This window comes from Spodoptera frugiperda, chromosome 11 (assembly GCF_023101765.2).
Source record: "Spodoptera frugiperda isolate SF20-4 chromosome 11, AGI-APGP_CSIRO_Sfru_2.0, whole genome shotgun sequence".
In the NCBI taxonomy this organism is placed as follows: domain Eukaryota; kingdom Metazoa; phylum Arthropoda; class Insecta; order Lepidoptera; family Noctuidae; genus Spodoptera; species Spodoptera frugiperda.
Window position 1 is genome coordinate 9,025,080 of NC_064222.1, and position 22,306 is coordinate 9,047,385.

Here is a 22,306-nt window from a genome sequence, read left to right on the forward strand (position 1 = left end):
TCAGTAAGAGTCTGACACTCCCTCTCGCCTCGTTCAAGGCGGGAGAAATTATTGGATGATTCCCCCCCCCTCAAAAAAGGGGCTGTATACTGTTCACCGATATGAACGCCGTATAACGAGTAAGCCTATTGAAGAAAGAAAAGAAAGATTTTTTTTTATATTTTCACCATTGTAAGAATGTACTATTACACCAAATTATTTAATTTCCGAAAATCAAACTCATAATAGACATTTATAAGTCATCATTACATACATACATTCATAACCTCACGCCTGTCTCCCTTGGGGGTACGATTACCTCGTCATTATAATATTTTTGATTAAATAAAAGCCTCAACCTACAAATATACATTTAATGCTCTGATTATTTTATTAAAAATTACAATAATGTCACCATAAAAATAATATACATCTTATTAGGTACGATACCTAATTTGATAATTTATTTATTACAATTAAATATCCAACAGCCATTGGTATTGCCTAAAATAATAATTTAATTTTAATTACAGACTTATGTCTGTAAAGCCAAATAATTACAGGTTCATTTTACAGATCGTGCATCCGTTGGCAGCGTGATTTCAATGCAAACAAAATCTTCCCTCTTTACAGTTCTACGATAAATTAAAATGAGCCTTAAAACTAATAAGTTAAGGTCTAATCTACACTCAAAGCCCTGAAGGATCCAGGCATGCCTATATACTGTTCTGTGAATTTGTCTGACTGTCTGCAAGATTCATCCGTTTTGGCATCATTCATCTCGACAAAGTATTCCATGAATTCTTGGGATGTTAAAGTTTCTCGCCATTGATCTGTAATTGAAAAACAATGATTAATATTGCTTGGTATAATATACATAAAAACTGCCTTTATCATATTTATTTAGCCCCATGTGTTGTGATAGAGTCGTGATGGACCAAAGGTTTAAGACGCCTGCTTCTCATGCATGAGCACCCTCATTTCGAAACCTACCAACGGCAAATACCAATGTGACTTTTTCTGAGTTATACGTACTTTCTAAGATTATTTAGACACCACTGATGAACGGTAAATGAAAACATCGTGAGAAAACCTAAGCTTATAATTTCTAATTATTAGTATGAAATCGCCAACCCGCATTGCGCTAGCGTGGTGATTAATGCTCAAACCTTCTCCATATGAAAAGAGGCCTTTGGTCAACGGGGGCCACTTAAAGGATGTTGGTGTCATGTGATTGTGATAGGGGCAGAAAATACAACGAGGCTATTACGACCCTAACAAACGTCTTTAGTTTCTAAAACATTCCTGCATCTGATCTTTCGATAGATCTGGTCACTTATGGGTCTTGTCAAAAGTAGTCCTTGAGCGACCTTTTGAAAAATCTCTCTTATGAAATGGAACTTAAAACTTATTTGTTTGATCAAAATTAAGTAACGACCCGCCCCAGCTTCGCATGGGTGCAATGGTGATATATTATGCATGTATTATAAAAACGTATCAAAATCCGTTGCGTAGTTTTGAAGATTTAAGCATACAAGGGGACAGAGAAAGCGACTTTGTTTTATACTATGTAGTAAATCAGGGCTTTTCTTTAGGGGAAAACAAAACATAATATTTACATGTCCATTAAACAACGTCAGTTAACGTAATTAATTCCCATAAGGTACAGCAGTGCGCGATAGTGCAGCCACTTTACGCTGCTAATTATATTACTTCGTTGGCCATATAATATGGCTGGAAGCATATGTGGACCTTCAATGTAATTATTACATACAATTAATATAGGAACTTTTTTAAGAGGTGGATAGGGTAGCAGCAACGTGACGCCTTTTATCTCCGAAGGAGTGGGCAGAGGTGCTCATTACGACACGTAATGCCCACAATGTACACCCTCTTTTCACTATTTGGTGTTACAAATCCCATGTAATAGGGGGTGAGCCTATTGCCATATACTGGACACAATTCCAGACTCCGTGCTCCTACTGAGAAATTTTAAAAACCCGGGTACCGAAAACGAGACCCCTTGTACGGCAGTCGCACTTGCGACCACTTGACTAACGAGGCAGTCGGTGGTGGTGGATAGGGGTATACGAAATGTTAAATTTGACAAAACCCTATCATCAGTTGTGTTGCAAATCTTTTGTGATAGGGCCTGAACGTAATGATGAATTTAGGACGAATAGATGTAGATGTTGCAAGACTGTAAGAGCCTTTTCACATACTACACTTTGGAACGAGCACCTAGCTTCACTGATGGACAAATTACTATTTAAGGTTCAATTGAAAAAAATATTTGAATTTTACTTTGACTTCGTATTTTTATCTCTTCACACCATCGATCGCTCAATTTACAATATTAGGGCAATCACTGTGAACGTTGTTGCTACTGATAACATCAAAAAGTCCTGATCCAAAGCTACGGACTGCGCTGCCCTTCGAGCCGGAGCCCCGATAAATCTAGCGGTCAGTAGGAACGGGGTGGTTTTTAGTCAGTAAGAGTCTGACACTCCCTCTCGAAGGCGCCCACCTCACCTCACCAACCTCCCTCGCCTAAGGCGAAAGAAGTTATTGGATGATTTTCCCTCCTTAAAATAGCATCAAAAGTGAAAATTCCTTACCAGAAAGGACCTGCAGAGGCTTCTCAGTTCCACCATACTCCACAGGCAGTATATCCTTTGGTACGAATTCGTAGAGAGTATCAAGATTTTTGTGCATATGTATTCTTCCTGCTAATTTAGTACTTAGGACTTGTTTGAGAAAACTGACTAGTGTGTCCAGCATTTTCGATTCTGTTATTAGATGGATCTGCTTTATCCGAATCCCGTAGCCTTCCTGGAATGAAAATAATATTGTTAGATAGTAATGTACTGGAATGTACCATAACAGGTCTTGCACCGTGGTGGAGTATGTCTATTAGAGGACCCAGTGTCAGAATGGCCGCCGGCTTGGTTATAGTGAGGCAAAAATTTCACACTACCTAGACTTTCTCCCCAAAAAGCTAAGCCGAAAATTTCCCCTGACATCGAAAAAATAGCTACATAGTAGCTACAGGGTTCTGTAGCCTTAAGAGGCTTATTTTGTTGAACCCCTTGATCACTGATACATTAGTATAGGCAGATAATTTCTGTAGCTCATTGGTTCCAAATATTCAGTTAAACATAGTCACGATAGAAATAATAGTGTTTAGTAGAAATTAAAAACATCATTGACACTATCGACATCATCTTTTAATTTACAAGTTGTAATGGTATTAATAAACCCAATGCAATAAGTAGGTTAATATATTTAAAACTGTGAGCAATCTGCTTGTGGACCTGTTGCTTTTATATTTTATTAGGAGTCACTTTAAAATGTAGAGGTGCCTAATAGCTACTCACGAACAGTTTCACTTATTGACCACAGGGGCATGTTTTTTAGCATATAACCTTACACAATAAATGGACTTTCCAATAGAAAAAGATAGAAAGAAAAGAAAAGTATATTCGATACTGACCGTCATTAAAGTGATGACTTGTCGTAAATCCATCGGTGTACATTTTGTCACGAAAGTAAGAATATTTGCGTCCCTGAAGTCCAGTGTAACTACAAATCCATTATTGTAGTCGTTTATTTTAATATATTCACATATCTGAAACAAACATTTTGCAAAATATTATATATGAGTAATTTTTAATGGCTTTAATGAGGGCTGTATAAAACTAACGATATAGTTATGCTAACATGCTTAAAGTGAAATTGCTGATAATTATAAAAATATAATATCGTCGTCGTAACGTCACGCCTTTTATCCTAAAAGGGGTAGGTTGCAAATGGGTAGCACTACGGCGCGTAATGCCATGCCAAAATCGCAAAAACAAGATGGCAAAATGCCCATGTCGAAAGGGAAACCACCTCAAAATAATTCAGTTTATTTTACGTTTCACGATACCGAAACGATACCACGTTTGGTAATCTGATTGAGCAGCTTCAATGAAACTTACCATTACAACATATTTGTAGAAAAGATGAATGTGTTCCGAGTTATAATCATCGGATTTCACGTTGAACAGTGACGCGCGATAATGTTCCTTAGTTAGTCTGGGTAAGAGTGCATATTGTCTGAAAACAAAAAGGCTAGATGTAATGTGAAGAAAGGAAAACTGTACGTAGAGGTACATATTTTATATTTAACAATATGGAGATACAAGAATTGGAATACTAGAATAGAAACATGGTAAATATCCCGTTTCAAGTTTTTAGAATTTAGATAGTAGATAGTATCAGCCAACAGAATTTATCATTACCCTTATTACGAGTTTTCTTTACATTAACCGAAATCGTCAATAGATTGGCCGGCGCGAATGAACCAACAAATCAGAGCGCCCAACGCGCTTTCATTTCGATATCCTTTAACGTAAAGCAAATTCGTACTAAAGCCCCTGAACATTTCCGTTAATACTTATCATCAGATGGTTTTCGTCAAGAAGAGTGATGAACATTTAATTTTAGTTCGTAATTTATACTCACACAATAGGTTTTAAAGAATCAAAATGTCCTTTGGATACTGATCTTGGATAATACTCTGGCAATAAAGTTTTGAAGGTGCACAGTTTGTCTATCCTCTGTTTTGCTCTCTCCACCATCCCTTTGGCTGAGATCAACGTTCTCTCTAGGTAGGCGCGAGCTGGAATTAGAAAAGAGTTTTTTATGGTATAAGCCAGTAAACGAGCAGACGGATCACCTATTGGACTAATCAGGTGATGAATTTAAGGGTTGTTTGTTGGGCCTTCGGTAACCTCACTCACACAACGCAAGCGTTGCTTCACGTCGGTTTTCTGTAAGGCCTTGGTATTACTTCGGTCAAGCAGGCCCATTTGTGCCGAAGCATGGCTCTCCCACACTTCAAAAATATGTATTATGAAACATCAAGTTTGTTAGGTTATTAATATATTATAAGGTTTTTTTTTGACGCTGCAAATGGGAAAGACAGAGGTTTTGTCTAGAATTATCTCTTGCTTCTAAAATCTTCTAAAATGTCCAAACTACCGCGACATGCTTATTTTTTATGATTAAATTTGACTAAGTATAACAGTAAAACACAACAACACCATCAGATTGCACAGAATGCAAAATTTTCTTCTGAGAATAAGAAGCTATCTTGTTTTAGATTATGTTATGTCAGAGGTTCAAGGAAAAAAATATAACTGGTTAAGTGGAGCATTCAAGCAATTAATTCACACACACAAGACAATACTAGGCACTTAAAATAATTGCACAGAGTTCATTGTTGAATGGCAGCCTTTTTATGAGCATAATCTTTGACTTGCCGTTTTTATGTAGATTACATTTGTTAGGTATTATAGTTTTTATATAATTATAAAGTCCTGTTTTTGTTACGTGTTTTTTGAGCTCTGACTGCTCTTAAACTGCAATCTATCATTAAACAAATAGTATAAACCAGTTTTAATGGGCTTATATTGTATGGACACCTAAATTAGAAGTAGGTACCAAATATCTGATCGATCAGACAACAGGAAGGGGGTTCAATTATTACTAAATTGGACCCAAACAAACAAAAAAACAGGACAAGCTACATAAACCAAGGAAGGCCCCGGCTCGGCTCTTACACTGCTTTTGGCTACCATTAGCTGCCAGCGAGCGTACGGCGCGTCGCCCGCTAGGTGCAAGCTTCTAGTCGGCGCGCCGACTACGAGCGATACCACGTAATTTCGCTTGCGCCTAGCGGGCAGGTCGCTGTCGCCCTGCTTGCTGTCGGCGAGTAGTAAGTACGTAACCTAATTAGGTCTCTAGGAAACAAATGTTTTTCTTAGTTTCTTCTCGTCAGTTCAAAGATCTTTTCTTTGACATCATGTTATACATACTGTCATCTTAATTACTATGCAATTAAGTTTAAAATCAAATGAAGTAATTAACCAGTGTTGTTATCGGACACATAGGTATAGCTACTTTGGTCACTGACATAGTTCTTTTTTTTATTCCTGAATACCAGTGCCAATGCCAGATAGCCTATAACCTTTCACCGTAATGAGATTGTAAAACGCAAAAAGCCAAAACAAATAAAAAAACACAATGACCTTATTTTTTTATTGTTATGACTATCATTAAAAAACATGTTTGGTGAATGCGAAGGAAGCTAAAGAAGTATTAATGTAAGAATAAATAAAAAAAAATTGACAAACATCACATTAACAGCCTATACATGGCCACTGCTGACCAAAGTCTCGCCCAGAAAAAGTTTGAGCATTAATCACTACGCTTACTCATTGCGGGGCAATTTCAAATTATAATTAGAAACTAGTCGCCGAGACTGGCTGCGGAGATGGCGAGTAAGAGTGTTGCAGGAGGGATTGTGTCCCGAGTAGTGAAGTGAGTAGTTCGCCGTGTAGTCTGCAAACAAGGAGATCTCTACCCGGAGCTGGGACGCTATGTCACTGTTGTACAGTGTGAAGAGAACGGGAGACAGTACAACTCCTTGCGGAACGCCAGCCCTCTTTAGGTGAGAGGTGGAAAGTGTCCCTTCGATGTGATATCGGAAGGATGTGTTCGACAAAAAATCTCTCAAGATTAGCACGAGACGGTTTAACACGCCCTGTTGCTATAGCTTGAAGATCAGGCCATTGTGCCAGACTTTGTCGAAGGCTTTCGCAAAGTCAAAGAACAGAACCCCCTGTTAACGACCGATTTTTGGCTTGATGGCCAATGACTTCTCTCGCCCTGTGCGAGGCGAGAAGGAGTGTCAGACTCTTATTAACTAAAAACCACCCCGTTCCTACTCCTACTGTATGTCAACAACCGTTTGTTATTGATACTAACCTAAAATGTTTGTTTGTGTGTGCGTGGGTTGTTGTTTTCGATTAGTTTTTATTCGACATAAACATTATTTTTTGTCTCCGATGCAGGTAAATTATAATTTATGTGCATTTTATACAAATTAGTTATATTATTTATTGAATTGCAAACAAAAAAGTTCAATCACAATTTCGATATAAACTGTTCAGGTAAACTGTTATTTTTTATGGTTTAAGCCAGTAAACAAGCAGACAGGCTACCTGGTGGTAAGCAATGACCGCAGCCCATGGAAACCCAAAACACCAGAGAAGACAAGTGCGTTGCCGGCCTCAGGGGGGTTTGTAATTTAATTTAAGGGTTGTTAAAGAATCGGGGAGTGGGAAGGGGAATTAGGCCTCCAGTAACTTTACTCATACAACGAAACACAACGCAAGCGTTGTTTCACGTCCGTTTTCGGTGAGGCCGTGGTATCACTCCGGTCGAGATGGCCCATTCGTGCCGAAGCATGGCTGCCCCACACTTAAATTTTTAATATACCTTACATTTTTTATTGCAGTTTTTCTGTCGTAGTTTGCACGTCATAGCATTTTTAATTAATGTATTATGTAATTTGTACACTAATGGTAATACTACATGAATTATACGAATAATTAATTTCGAGATAAGACCAACCATTGTACGCATATTACTTAAAATGTATGTAACCTACGCATTTCATAATATATGTGTACCATAAAGCATATATAAATAAACTAGCTACTGCCAGCGACTTCACCTGCGTTCCCGTCAGATAAAAAGTATCCTATCACCCAAGTCAGCTCATAATCTGTCTGTATACCAAATTTCATCAAAATCCGTTCAGTAGTTTCAGCGTAATTGACAGACAAACATTTATAATATTAGTGTGATAAATAATTTAAAAAGTAAAATAAAATTATATTGGTATTGTTAATTTTATATACCTACTTACTAGCTGGACTGGCAAAGTTCATACCGCCTAAAACATTACATTGTTCTCGCGTTTTAAACCTGCCCTGGACGTCCATATATTATTTCAAGACCAAAATTAGCCAAATCGGTCCAGCCGTTCTTGAGTTTTAGTGAGGCTAACGAACTGCAATTGATTTTTATGTATGGAGATTACAGAAATGAATGATAACATAACACAAATATTATTAATATGATTAAGCCACTTCTGTTATAAATAAATACCACGTATACCTGAGATAAGTCTTAAAAAAAATTAACACTTTATATGGGTTAGCACTGCTTGTATAATTTTTTTCTTACTCTTTGCTCTTTGTCATATTTGTTATATTGTAAACAATTTATTGTGGTCTTTATTTTTTTAATTATTTTATCTGTGCATATTCTTAATTAGCTAAATACAAGCAATTATTATTATAAACAAACATAAGATAACTATCTGTAAATATTTACGTAATAAATAATACAATTAAAATTATGTTTATACAACATTAAATAATATAATAATATCCGGCCTCAACCAGTTATTTTAAATATTAATGTGTAAAAGTGTTATCTTGATCTTATATATAACATATATAAACAAATATAACCAAGTTACTAAAATAAATATCATTTATTTATTTATATTTTATAAGTAGAAAATATTAATAGTACTTACAAAAATCCTTTTTGACAAAATGCTGTTGCTTTTTCACCCATTCTTCCAGAAGATTCACGGCATCATCCATTCTTCCATTTTTATCCAGGTTCAACTCCCTTCTCACTTGTTCCAGAGTGTCTGGGTGAAATTGCAGAAGTCCATCTTGTAGCACTGACACCATTTTATCCAGTCACTTGATCGGCTACTCACAGTAAACTGAATGAGATTGGTTAAATGTGTGTTTTATCTAACTACATATAATATTTTGTCCTATTATGTATGTTCGAAACTCGTTTTAAGAGCCACCAAGACCTACGTTTTATAATATGGATTGTTATTGTTAGATTGCTTCGTTGATTAAGTGGTCGCAGGTCTGCTGGGCAAGGGGTCTCGGGTTCGATTCCCTAGTTGGGCAAAATATTATTGGGCCTTTTTTCGAGGTTTCGAAAAATTTCTCAGTAGTAGCACGGTTGTCTGAAATTGGGCCCGGTATATGGCAATAGGCTCACCTCCTATTACATGGGACTTATAACATATAGAATGAAAAGTGAGTGTACATTGTACAATGGTATTACGTGTTGTAATGAGTACCTCTGCCTACCCCTTTGAGGATAAAAGGCGTGATGTTGCATATATTGTATGACTAATTGTGACGTCACTTTTTATTCCCCAAGGGAATAAAAGCCCAAACCCAAGGGTTGAGGTGGACTTTTCTTCTTTTACTAACTACTTCCGCGCGGTTTCGCCCGCTCCGCTTGGCTTCTATTGGTTATAGCGTGATGTTTTATAGCCCATAACCTTCCTCGATAAATGCACTATCCAACACAAAAAGAATTATTCAATTCGGACCAGTAGTTCCAAAGATTAGCGCGTTCAAACAAAGAAACTCTTCAGCTTTATAATATTAGTATATATTATATTAATAATATTATTATATACTAGCTTCCGCCCGCGACTCCGTCCGCGCGGATGTCGGTCTTCGAGTGGAAGTTTTATTTCTACATTTTGTGTAACTCTGACAATGACATCTTATAAATATCTATTGGACCCAAATACGGCAAGGCCCATAATAATTAAGGAGATCACTCTATTGAGCTACTGCTGTTGAGCTCGCGTTCTGTAGAATGAAACTGAAAAATAAAGATTTTTTTCTATGATAAAAAGTATCCTATTTTATGACCAGGATAATAAGGCATAATTATACCAAGTTTCATCGAAGTGGAACCGTTTTTACGTGATGCCTGAACATACAGACAGACAAAAAAAAATTTAATCACATATTTGGGTTTGGTATCAATCCAACACACCCCCTGCTATATTTTATTCTTTCAATATGTTCAAAGTACAGAATTGACCCTTCTACAGATTTATTATAATATGAATGAATAAGAGCGTTATAAACGTAAGAGTAGACAAATATAATCAGAAAGCTCCAAACTGCTAAGCTATCGGGATTTATACGTGTTATTGTGAGTCAACCATAAAAGATAGACATTTGCTGTCGTGGAATATTTTTTAAACAATTTTAAGGAGAACATTTCCGTCATACATGATTTCTGTGTAGCTTTAACCATTAAGGCTGTACACGCGACGGAAGCTTAAAAAATGGAGTAAGTTCTCCTGTTTTGCCAACATTTCCCTTCACTGCTCTGCTCCTATTGATCGTAGCGTGATGAAAAGTATACTATAACCTGCCCAGGAGTATGAAGAACAATTGTACCAAGTTTCGTTGAAATCTGTCGAGTGGTTTTTGTTTCTATAAAGAACATACAGACAGACAGACAGACAGACAGACAAAAAAATTTCTGATTGCATTTTTGGCGTCAGTATCGATCACTAATCACCCACTGATAGTTATTTTGGAAATATATTTCATGTACAGAATTGACCTCTCTACAGATTTATTATAAGTATAGATAATGTGGTGTAAAGCCTTACATCACGACTCGTGAGAGTCGGTATTCCACAATCCTCCCGCCCTGAGACCCTCAAGGAAGAGGAGGATCGCGTTCCCTATCGACGTAGGGTAAACTACCCAATTATCAGCACTTTAAGAGTTAGTCCTAATTTAAGTCAATTTATTATTGTGAAAAAAAGGCTTTCACCCGTTAAGGTAAATTTTATAGTTATAATATTTAATAAGGAAGACAATAATAAAAGAAAAACATGATTGACCTCTATCCAAGATTATTTAGACAAGTAAGAATAAAAAATGGGTCTGTCACCATTTACTGGCACCATCTCCACCAATTACTAGCATAGAGCAACCCAATTATCAGCACCTCACTATCACTGTTAGGAATTGCATTAAAAAAATTAGTTACATTATTAAAACCTGTTTTAATTTATTTTTTACATAGTTAGTAAGTAGGTAACAAAATAATTACTTATAAACTAATAATACTTTTATCTGTATAAGTCGAGCAAAAAAAAGCGTCTCGGCCGTACCATCCTTTTCTCGAAGCCATTCAGGCCAATTTCGATCGCCTATAACTTCATTGTGGATAAAACAATAAGCTTGAATTTTCAGATATTAAGCAAGCATTGTACAAAAATAGTTTATTTTAATTTTCATTAAATTTCAACCAATTCTTTAAGAATTATAACATGTTAAAGTTTCGAAATTTTGTCACTGACTGACTGATCATCAAAAGTATAAAGCACTTTTAACAGACATAGAAGCTTAAAATTTTTGCATAAAATTAGTATTTAGTACCTAAATCAGGGGAAAATCAAATACTTTGTAAATTCAGTCCAGTTTTTTAGATACATCAACTGCATCAATAACTTTGTAATCCTATAAAAATTTATGGGGTTACAAAGTTATTGATACAGTTACAATTTCATCACACCAATAACTTTGTAAACCCATATAAATGTATGAGATTACAAAGTTATTGATGCAGTTACATTTTATTGTTTAATGAAATAATTGAATCTACAAAAAGAAGTGAGATACCATCAAAAACATTCTGTAAAAAAATCCAAGTCGCGCACCTCGTCAGTTTATTATGTATCGTAAAAAAATGTGAGATCCATGTAAGTAATACCAAGTCGGTTATTTTATTTAGTCCCTACTTAAGAGACCTTCTGTCTTAGGTTATAATGTAAATTGTTATCATATCAATATTACATTAATTTTACGTTTTAAATAAAATAGATTGACTTGGCCATCGCATGAAAACACAAGTATACCTACTTTTGTTGACATTTCTCGTATTAAATTGTTTAGTCTATTTCATGACAATGAATTACGATGGTCTATTGCACGATTACCTACGTACGATGGCCAAGTAAATCTCTTTTTTTTAACACCTTTCCGTTCAGATGGTTTTTCAGTAATTAAAATGTCCTGTAATCTGACTGGTGTTAGTAAATATTGTTGATTATCAAGACATACCAATTGCGCACTACTAAAATAATCTCTAAAGTTGTCGTAGCTTGCATACCATCTACAAAATCTCTGCTAATAATACTGGTAATAAAACAAAAAATAAGAAGAGAAAAAATAAATAGAAAGAAATAAGAAGAGATGATGATATTCTAGGGAAACCAATTTATCAGCATGCTTCTGATCCAATTATCAGCACCATGCTAACATTTGGATTTTGATGGTATAAACTAGTTTTACAAAGCAAAATCAATTCTTTGCATAAAATAAACATAATTTACATAAAAAAATATGAAATTAGTATTTATGTACTTTTTTCCATTTATCATCACCAGTGCTGATAATTTAGAATTTACAAAATATTCGATCCATTTATCAACACTACCTATTTTACCAATTAATCACCAAAACCTCAAATTCTATTCTTCAGATTATCATCAAAAATTATCTCAAATATCAGAGAAATCATTAGTTTCAATATTAAATTTGTAAAAGATACGATATATCATAAAATGTAAACACGTGACCTTAACGGCGATCACAAGAAACTGGCAAAAACAGAAGAAACTGCAAGACACAAATGTTTGTTTACATAATTTCCATCAATTTGAGGTCTCAAAGTATGATTTTCCCAATAGCAGGATTCCAAAAACATACATTTATTTATTTATAAGTGTGGAAACCCAAATTAGTAAGTGAAAACCTTAGAATTGGTCGATTTATTCAGAGTGCTGATAATTTGGTGCAGTGCTAGCAATTGGGTAGTTGCCCCTATATTGTATTCCCTAAAACTTTAGTGAGGATGGTGGTTGTATGGATGGCTGCTTGTTTCTGTATGATGTGTATGTTAATGTTGGAGTCTAACTGTGTGCAATATTTGTGGATACTTTTAGCTACCATTCCGGACGCTCCTATGACTATGGGTACGACTTGTGCTTGTGTGTTCCATAACCGGGTTATTTCTTTTTGTAATAAATGATATTTACTTAGTTTTTCTATTTCTTTGGCTCCTATATTGTAATCTGATGGTACTGTTATATCTATTAAATATGTTTTGTTATCTTTTTTATTTATGTAAATAATATCTGGTCTATTGTGCGTAACTGTGACATCTGTCTGAACTGGAATCTCCCACATTATTTTGGCTGTATCATTTTCTTTGACTTGTGGTTGAGTGAGCTGTTCTTTCCACCATAAGCTGGTTGTTTCCATGTTGTGTTTTTTGAGGAGGGTCCAGTACACGTACTGCACCACGTTATTGTGTCTCCTGGTGTAATAGGTGCCAGCCAGCTGCTCGCAGCCCGCCATAATGTGTTGTGCGGTCTCGTCTTTGACACCACATAGCCGGCACTTCCCGTCCACCGCTCTCTTAAGCACGTCTCTTTCGTGCTGCCTGGTGACAATGGCTTGATCTTGTAATGAGAATATGGATGCTTCTTGTGAGGGAGATATTGCCTGCTTTTTGAGCCATCTAAACGAGTAATTGGTATCTATGTTTTCTTTATCTATCTGTAAAACTGTCCGTGTAGAGGTTTAGCTTTCCATTTTCCTATTGTGTATTTTATTTTAGCAGACTTTATTTCGCTATCTGTACATATTGTATTATTATTTATTTTAAATTCTATTCTATTTTCTTTTGCTTCCTTATCTATCGAATATTTATCTCTAGTTTTATCATGCATAGTTATTGTTTTTATAATGTAGTCTGTTTCACGTTCTAAATATTGTTGGTATTTAATTATTTGTGTTTTGTGCAACATTTCTATATTTATCAGCCCTCTGCCTCCTGTTTCTATTGGTAAATATAATCTATCTAAATCCGCTTTTTGATGGTGTGCTTTGTTCATGTTTAAAATTTTCCTAGTTTTTACATCTATATTTTTTAAATCCGAACTTTTGTAATTGACTACTCCAAATGAATATAATAAAACGGGAACTGCAAAACACCTGGTGTTTTCCAATTGTGTATCTTCCTCAATGCAATTCGTAGTTTATCTAAACCTATTTCATCCAGATTTGTCTCTTCAATATTGCTCATTGCTGTTTCTATTTCTGTAATCCATTCCGCGTTTTTATTGTAACTAATGGGTTGTGATAGTATTGATGCCCAGAAATGTTGTATTTCGTCTTTCGTCGGTAAACTGTTTATAGTATTATTATGTTCTGAAAGTGACTTGTAGAATTTATGTTGGTTCTCCTGAAACATTATGTTTTGCGTTTTTCTTTTATCTATGTCGTCGTATCTTTTTAGTCTAGCGGATAGTGCTTTAATTTTTTGTTTTATTATTTCCATAGTATTATCACGATCATTGTCACTGAAAATATTGTATTTATCGAATAGTTTATTTTTAATGTTATTTATTTTCCTACTATTTATTCCACTTCTAATTTCTGTTAACCTACCTAGTTCTTTTCTAAAATCTTCTATTTTATTTTTAATTCTTAATTTCCAAGGGGGGTCTTTTTTGGGTTTCGGTTTATTGTTTAATGTATATGGAGTCTGGTTGTTGATTTTAATCAAAGTACGAGCTACTGCATATATAACATCGTTTATGTGACGTAATGAATTATCAAATTCTAAAACACTTGGGAGGTATTTATTTATTATTTGCATGTTAGCTATAAACGATTTTGAAAATTTTGGTTTCGGCAAAAACTTTCTATCTTTAATGTCGGTGGCTCTAACTTCAGCTAATATTTGTAAAAACTCTACTATAACAGGATGTTGGTCTTCATGAATCTCTACAATTTCTGTATTATCTGTGTTAATAGTTGGTGAATTTGCTTCAATTTCCATAGTCGTTCTTTCGTGTGATGTAATAGGCACAGGTGTCGTGATTGCGTCTTGTTGGAAATCTATTTCTGTTACAGGGGAATCATTTAAAGGTTCAATAGGTGAGTTCTGCACTTTGAGTTTAATTTGGGCTAAAACTTCGTCTGATATAAGTCTACGGTTAAGTATCGTGCGAGCTTGGTTTGAAAGTTTATTTCCGTCAAATCTATGTATTTTTGGGTTGTCAGGGTTTCGGGAGCAGAACAAATCATAGAATCTTTTAATATAGCCCGTTCCACCAGTTTTAGCTTTGAAATAACAAAACATTAGTTCATGCTGTTCTTCCGTAGTCCATTTTCTTCTACTATCTATATTGTCAAGTGTGTGTGAGTTTGTGTTAGGTGTTGGTGATTGTGTGATTGATATCGGTGTGTGAGATCTAGAATTATTGGGTGTTAGTGTTGTTGAGTGTTCGGAAATTAAGCTAACTGTATCCACTGTTTGTTCTGCTTTGTTTTTAATTAAAGCTAATTCTTCTTTAGATATGGCTTTACCATTAAGTATTATTCGGGCTTGATTGGAAAGCTTATTTCCATCTAGCTTATGAACTTTAAAATTGTTTGGGTTTCTTTGTTTAAATGTATTATATAGTCGTTTGAGATATCCTGGTCCTTCTGCTTTAGATTTAAAATAACAAAACATGAGTTCTCGTTGTTCTTCTATTGACCACTTTCTTATTCTTAAATTATCTTCTGAACTTGTCGTGGTCTGAAGTGCGGAGGTACCGGCAACACTTTGGGTCAAAGACCCGCATTGCAAAGCATCCTCGGCGTGACGGTTGTGTTCGGCTGTTGCATTTTCAGGTTCCCCGACTCTAGCCCGCCTGTTCAGCGTAGAGCCACTGACGGTTCGCATGCTGAGACGTCCAGCGTCAGCTCCAGACGTGCCCCGGCGATCGCCCCCGGGAAGCGACCCTATACTAGAATTACTTATTTCTCTCTCCATCTTGAAGGTGCACTAGAGCTTCGTTGGTCACTGTTAGTTATTTAACTGTATTAACAGTTAACAGCGTCCGCCCCCCACGTGGCTTAGGTGGTCAAGCCGGACGTGAAGCTAGATTTATGGTTATATTATTATAAATTAGACATTATAATTATATTATATATTATATTATAGTATTAGTATAGATTTTCAATTTCAACTTTCTACAAAATTATCGTTTTGATAATGCATCATCACCTATGGTTGGCATAATTTGAAAGGTCAGCTCTGACGTTTGTCTATCTATGTACCGCTATAACTTGTTATGAATGCTCTGGAATGTCATCGTAAAGAAATAAAAATATTCAATTCATACTTAATATTAATTTATTGCTTCGTTACTCATACGCTTTCATAAAGGATATCATTTATGCGCGTCATTTTTATCTGTATATTATAGAAATGCCTTTAAATAGATTAATTATCTAATAATAATAATATACAAGAGGACGCCATTACAATATCATACCTTCAGGTTAGTTACTATGTTGATGTTACGTCTGTTTTCAGATCTATCGTAATTTCCATATAGTTTCCTTGTCAAGATCATCGTTCCATCAATCTCTTTCTCCAGATTTATCGTAAATTAATTCATTTTCAAAATCGAAAGTAGTACTTTATTTTATACATACATACAACATAACCTCACGTCTGTCTCTCATGGGGGTAGACAGAGACAATGGAACGCCAACTGCTACGCTTTTATTATATTAATTTTTAATTTTTTTGAAGGGGGAACAACATCCAATGAATTCTCCCGCATCGCGTAAGGCGAGAGGGCAGTGTCAGACTCTTACTGACTAAAAACCACCCTGTTTCTACTCCTGCTTTTCGAGCCGGAGCCCCGGTAACCCGTTAGGTAGTCCGCAGATCATACGTGCCTTTTTTTTGAGGGGGGAAAATCATCTAATGGCTTCTCCCGCCTTAGGTGAGACGAGAGGGAGTTTCGGTATCTTACGGACTAAAAACCACCCCGTTCTTACTGCTGCTTTTCGAGCCAGAGCCCCGGTAACCCGTTAGGTAGTCCGCAGATCCTACGTACGTAGGAACCTTGGGTATACATAGCTAAGTTAAGTATACCCAAGGTCATCGACACCAGTATAGCTTGTTTCATTTTTTTTCTAGTTCGTAAAACATAAAATGAAATGCGTCATGATTAGTTTTTAGAACGAAATTATTATTTCGTTATGGGCTATAAATAGCGTATGAATTTGAATATTATTATGGGAGCCTTGTTTTTGTAAGTTATTTCAAACATAGTGTGTGGCTGCTCTGTGTTAAAATTAGTCTCTTTTAGGTACCAATCGTATAAAAGAACATTGGAATAAATAAGTCAAGTGTGGGAGAGCCATGCTTCGGCACGAATGGGCCGGCTCGACCACAGTGATACCCCGGCCTCACCGAAAACCGACGTGAAACAACGCTTGTGTTGTGTACCATTGTGTGAGTGAGGTTACCGGAGGCCCAATTCCCCCCTTTCTAATCTTCCCAATCCCCGATTACCCAACAACCCTTAAATTCCTAACCCCCAAAGGGCCGGCAATGCACTTGTAACGCCTATGGTGTTTCAAACGTCCATGGGCGGCGGCGATTGTTTACCATCATGCCCGTCGTGTGATCCGTCTGCTGGTTTACCGGCTTATACCATAAAAATGGTATATTATTTTGTTTTGACCCAAAATCGGATGTTTTTTTTTGAGTTACCACAAAAAAGACTGTTTTTGTACATTACAATGTTTTTTTTTTATATTTTATGGGTCGCCGTTTCTGAGAGGTTGCAAATATTTTTCCAATAACCCATTATATTCGGCAATGACGTTATATGTATTTCCTTAGAACTGATTAAAATTCAGTCTGCAAAACACATAGTTACCTAACTACGCAGGTTTAGGATGTAAGTGTGCTTTTCCACCAGAGATGTACTATAGCTATGCTGCAAGTATATAATTTATAGCTAACTTGTGAAACTATGTGACCGTTGCTACTGATACTAGAGAAAATGCGTTGCTCAAGTATGCGATATATCGATAGAAAGGAAGCCATCAATAGCATACATCCCTAACACGTTATATTGAGGATAAAAATGCTCAAATACGATCACTAGTTACACGTTAACTTAAAGTATTTATTTATTCCAATGCAGTCTAGGGATCCTGTGGCATCAAGCAGATATTTTTTTTATGTGAAAGATTAAATTATATATTATTATTATTTGTATAGAAGCATTATTTCAAAATTGTAAGTGTACATATGTGGGCACTATGTTTGAAATAACCCGCTATTTTATTTTCTTTACAAATTGGTTTTATTGTCCCGTTAGTTTTGACGTATTGTAATTACATTGTTCATACATATATTGTATACAATAGATAAATAGTGTATCAGAGAAATTGTAAAAAACTTCTTTTTTAAAAGAGTAACGATGGAGTTTCTTGCTCGTTCTTCTCCATTCGAAGCTACACTTTGGAACGAGCGCCTAGCTTCACTGACAGACAGACTGACGGACAATTCAATTTGACGTTTCAAAAGTGCCTTATTTAGGATTAATTAAAATAAATGCTTTGACTTTGACTTTGACTTTGACGCATCAATAACACGCACGCATCTTTTCATATAAAAAACATATCTTAGTTGCATCTGTTTCCACCAGTGCTAAGCTATGTCTACCAATGAAAATGATTGGTGGAAGCCAAACAGCACAGCAACGTAGCATAGCACTCATGGCGGAATGGCAACAGCGACTGTCGCAACCGAGGGCTGGGCTCGCTGTCATTGCAGCGGTAAGTCCCCTCTTTGAGGAGTGGCTAGAGAGGCGCCACGGCGTCCTCACCTACCGCCTGACGCAGGTGCTTACCGGACATGGAAGCTTCGGTAGGTTCCTGTTTCTGATTGGGCGGGAGGAAACGCCCGGGTGTCATCACTGCGAAGACCGCCCGGAGGACACGGTGGAACATACGCTTGCGGTCTGCCCTGCGTGGGCTGAGCACCGCCGTATCCTCAGGGATGTGGTCGGCGACGGCGCCCTCTCGCGTCCGGCACTGATACAAGCCATGGTGCGGTGCGAGGGGGACTGGGATGCCGTCTCCTCCTTCTGCGAAGCAGTCATGCTAGCTAAGGAGGAGGCGGGGCGCGTGAGAGAAAGAACCTCTTCACGCCCCAGCCGTCGCGAGAGACACTCCGGGCGTCGGGGATCGCGCGACGATCTCCGGCCACCGTAAGTGCGGGTCTGCGGACGACGAGCAAGGGTAGCTCGCCGCCCGACCAGAACCAGACCCGTGCGTGCGGCGCGTCGCGTTCTGCGCGCGCCTCAAAGAGCCATCAGACCACCACAGATGGGGCCCAGTAGGGCTGATGCCTAATCCGGAGCTGCGGACAACCTAGCGGGTTTACCGGGGCTCCGGCTCGACGGGCAGGAGTAGGAACGGGGTGGTTTTTAGTCAGTAAGAGTCTGACACTCCCTCTCGCCTCGCTCAAGGCGGGAGAAGTCATTGGATGATTTTCCACCCTAAAAAAAAAAAAAAAAAAAAAACGTAGCATAGCACATGTCTGGTGGATAAGCAACCTAAAACATAACATATTATTGACAAAAAATATTATATAAGAGGGATTACGAAAACATTTCACAATGTTATCACAAAAAATTCGCTAAAGAAATTAATCTTATATTGTTCGTTTATGAATTTATGTTTATAGTCCAGTCAATTTAGTATTTCACCTCGGAATTCGAGATACCCAGCTGTAATTTTGTATATACTTGTATATTGACCCCCTAAAACTTGTCTCAAAACCTACATATGGTAGGGTGTAAGCAACTATTAAATTTTAAGGTCCAAAGGTCCCGAAAAACGTTTGTTTGCGCTTTTTTGAAAATATCTTATTTTCTATGGGTATTTGGTATTTGCATTCAATACCAATATTGTAGAATACAAAATTCTCTACAACTTTTGCGTAAACTTTTTTTTATACGGTGAACCGTTTTCGATGTAGAGGGCGGAGAGTGCGCGGTCACTGCATCTCTTCAAAAAATTTTTTTTCGTCTAACCTATCAGTGATGGTTGTCTATGGATAGAACATTAAAAAATACGTAATGGTTCCTAAAACAATTTTTCGTCAAAATCAATTGTTTGAAAGATAGACGCTTCCAAAGTGGAAAATTGAGTAGCAGTGCGACAATCGCCGCGTCGTGTGTCGCGTAATGCTGCTCATGAATATGAGCCTCTAGCATGGCTTGAAACTAGTCGAGTTCCTCGTCAAAACATTACGTGAGTAAGCCGATAACATAATAATTAATTTGGAAAAATGAAGTTAAAAATGATATAACAAGTTGGCAAGTTTTCACACACTTTGTTATAAACCTACTAAACGCAATGAGTCAAGTATATAATTTTCTATTAAAACTTGCCAAGTTATATCATTTTTAACTGAGGTCTGTGTATGGAACTTGGTACTTATTTAGATCTCACTTCTTTTATAGGCGAAGCATTCCAATATTATCGAACTTGGCATCCTTTCACATTTATGTTTTGGGTGGGATTTCATTTATTTTTGTAAGGTTTATTTTCTTTTTTTCTTATTTTACTTTACTTTGACTAAATACAAACCTTCGTAACGAATTTTAGGTCGGTACGACCATTGGAAGATATAGATAATTTTTTTGTTTTAGTTCCTTAGGGGTATGAATTTACACCTTCATTATTTTTAAAACCGACTCACACTTGGCCATTTTCAGATTTTTTCCTTTACCTTGACCTAAAGACCTACCTCCATGCCAAATTTCAAGTCAATACGACTATTGGAAGTGGTCTAGGTTTTTGATGAGTGAGTGAGTGAGTCAGTCAGTGAGTGTATAGTAAAAATAGCGATTTTCTGACGTCAATATCTCAAGATCTACAATAGGTACATTAATGAAATTTTGTATTTTAGATAAGTAAGTAGACCTCGATAGATACTAGAAATTTCATATGCGTAGATAAAATAGATTTTGAGTTATAGGTGGGTCGAACTTGGCCCGAAATGGTTCGTGTAATATAACCCACGGCCGGTGTGTCGGTTTTTTTGCTCGAACTTGGCGGACACACTGCCGTGTGTCTAGATGTCCTATCCATAGATAACCAACACGGATAGTTTAGATGAAAAAAATTTTTTTTGAAGAGGTGCAGTGTCCGCGCTCTCTCCTCCCTCTATCTCGAAAACGGTTCACCGTATAAAAAAAAGTTTACACAAAAGTTGTAGAGAATTTTGTATTCTACAATATTGGTATTGAATGCAAATACCAAAAGCCCATTAGAAATGAGATATATCCAAAAAACCGCAAAAAAACGATTTTTGGGACCTTTGACCCTGAATTTTAAGAGTTGCTTACACCCTACCATATTATGTAGGTTTTGAGACAAGTTTTAGGGGGTCAATATACAAGTATATACAAAATTACAGCTGGGTATCTCGCATTCCGAGATTCTTACCTAATTTAACCTTATTTGACTGGACTATTAGGTAATACATTATTTTGCATAAATATATTTTTGACTATAAACTAACTTTTCGCCTGCAATTTTGTCTGCAACTACATTTTTTTAAATATCTTTTTATCAACATATGAAATCTTTTTTAACCGACTTCAAAAAAGAAGGAGGTTATATTTGTCCAGTATGTATGTATGTTTGTGCGTAAAAGTGTTTGTTACACTTAGATTATTTTTCAGTTTTTGTTGTATGTTTACCTGCATACTCAGGTAACTGTTTGACAAGGACCTCGTTTAGTTTCAAGCCACGCAGGGCAGGCTCATATCATAGACTCTTAAGAGTGTTTTTTTTTTATTTATTTTTTACGATTGATGGGTCGACATTTGACTGCTATCTCACCTGATGGTAAGTGATGACGCGGCCTACGATAGAGCACGACTGCCCATAAGCAACCTATTAACTCGGGCTTTGAAGACACCCAGGTTATACCTATCAGGAAACATAGACTCCGGCAAACAGTTTTACTTTCTAGCAGTTCAGAATTTAGCCATAGAAACGGCATACAAACTTAAATGTTACGTATCGAGAAATAATAGCCGTTTTAATTATTAAATAATTGGATAAATTAACTACTGCAACTAATTACGTAGGTTACTGTGAGAATTTTATAATTTTTCCCTAAGACAATTAAAAGATAATTACGTAAGCGAGCAGGAAAAAATAAATCTAAAACAAACAAATCTGAAAATATAAAAAAGGAGTAAAGTTTAGGAGTGTGTAGTACCTAAGTCGTGACGTCACCCGATATTTCAAGTCAATGTATCGCCGAAAGTATTTAATTTTGTTTAAAACATAGGTACATGTCAAAATTTTGAAAATAATCTACCAGTATAACATTTAAAAAAAAGTTAACTACCCTAGTATTCTCAAATTGATCCGGAGCTCCGGAATACTTAGCGGAAAAGCAGGAGTAGGACCGGGGTGATTTATAGTAAATAAGAGTGACACTCCCTCCCACCTCACTCAAGGAGAGAGACGAAATTGGTTGATTTTCACCTCTTAAAAAAAAATCCTAGTAGTATATGTATATACTAAGCGGTATTTGAATCCACGATACGTTGCGTATTACCTATTAGCTCCTACGTAATTAGTAAAAGCTAACTAGCTACATCAATTAAGTCAATCATATTTTATAAAGGAGGGGGTAAGCCTATGGCCTTGTACCGGGTTCAGTTCCGCAG

The 22,306-nt window shown here is 36.5% G+C and overlaps 3 protein-coding genes across 4 annotated transcripts in view; 2 read left to right on the forward strand and 1 right to left on the reverse strand.

Annotated features, from left to right (window-relative positions):
* The window catches only part of LOC118275113 (apyrase-like), a 235,522-nt gene that overhangs the window by 135,557 nt on the left and 77,659 nt on the right, over nucleotides 1-22,306 (forward strand). The window lies entirely within an intron of this gene.
* The window catches only part of LOC118274759 (uncharacterized), a 380,866-nt gene that overhangs the window by 117,215 nt on the left and 241,345 nt on the right, over nucleotides 1-22,306 (forward strand). The gene's annotated exons all lie outside the window — the stretch shown is intronic.
* On the reverse strand, nucleotides 339-8,627 carry LOC118274758 (alpha-tocopherol transfer protein-like). The gene is made up of 6 exons (XM_035592452.2): nucleotides 8,417-8,627; nucleotides 4,486-4,642; nucleotides 3,960-4,077; nucleotides 3,473-3,607; nucleotides 2,598-2,811; nucleotides 339-812 (listed from the first exon to the last, which is right to left on the reverse strand). The coding sequence occupies exons 1-6, from the start codon at nucleotides 8,577-8,579 to the stop codon at nucleotides 658-660; spliced, it is 942 nt and encodes a 313-aa protein (XP_035448345.2). The 5' UTR covers nucleotides 8,580-8,627; the 3' UTR covers nucleotides 339-657.

Coding starts and splice junctions, on each gene's coding strand:
- LOC118274758 (XM_035592452.2), bottom strand. CDS start 8,579: ATGGTGTCAGTGCTACAAGATGGACTTCTGCAATTTCACCCAGACACT. Junction 4,078..4,485: donor GATTCTTTAAAACCTATTGT/GTGAGTATAAAT, acceptor TTTTGTTTTCAG/ACAATATGCACTCTTACCCA. Junction 2,812..3,472: donor AAGTCATCACTTTAATGACG/GTCAGTATCGAA, acceptor TTTTCATTCCAG/GAAGGCTACGGGATTCGGAT.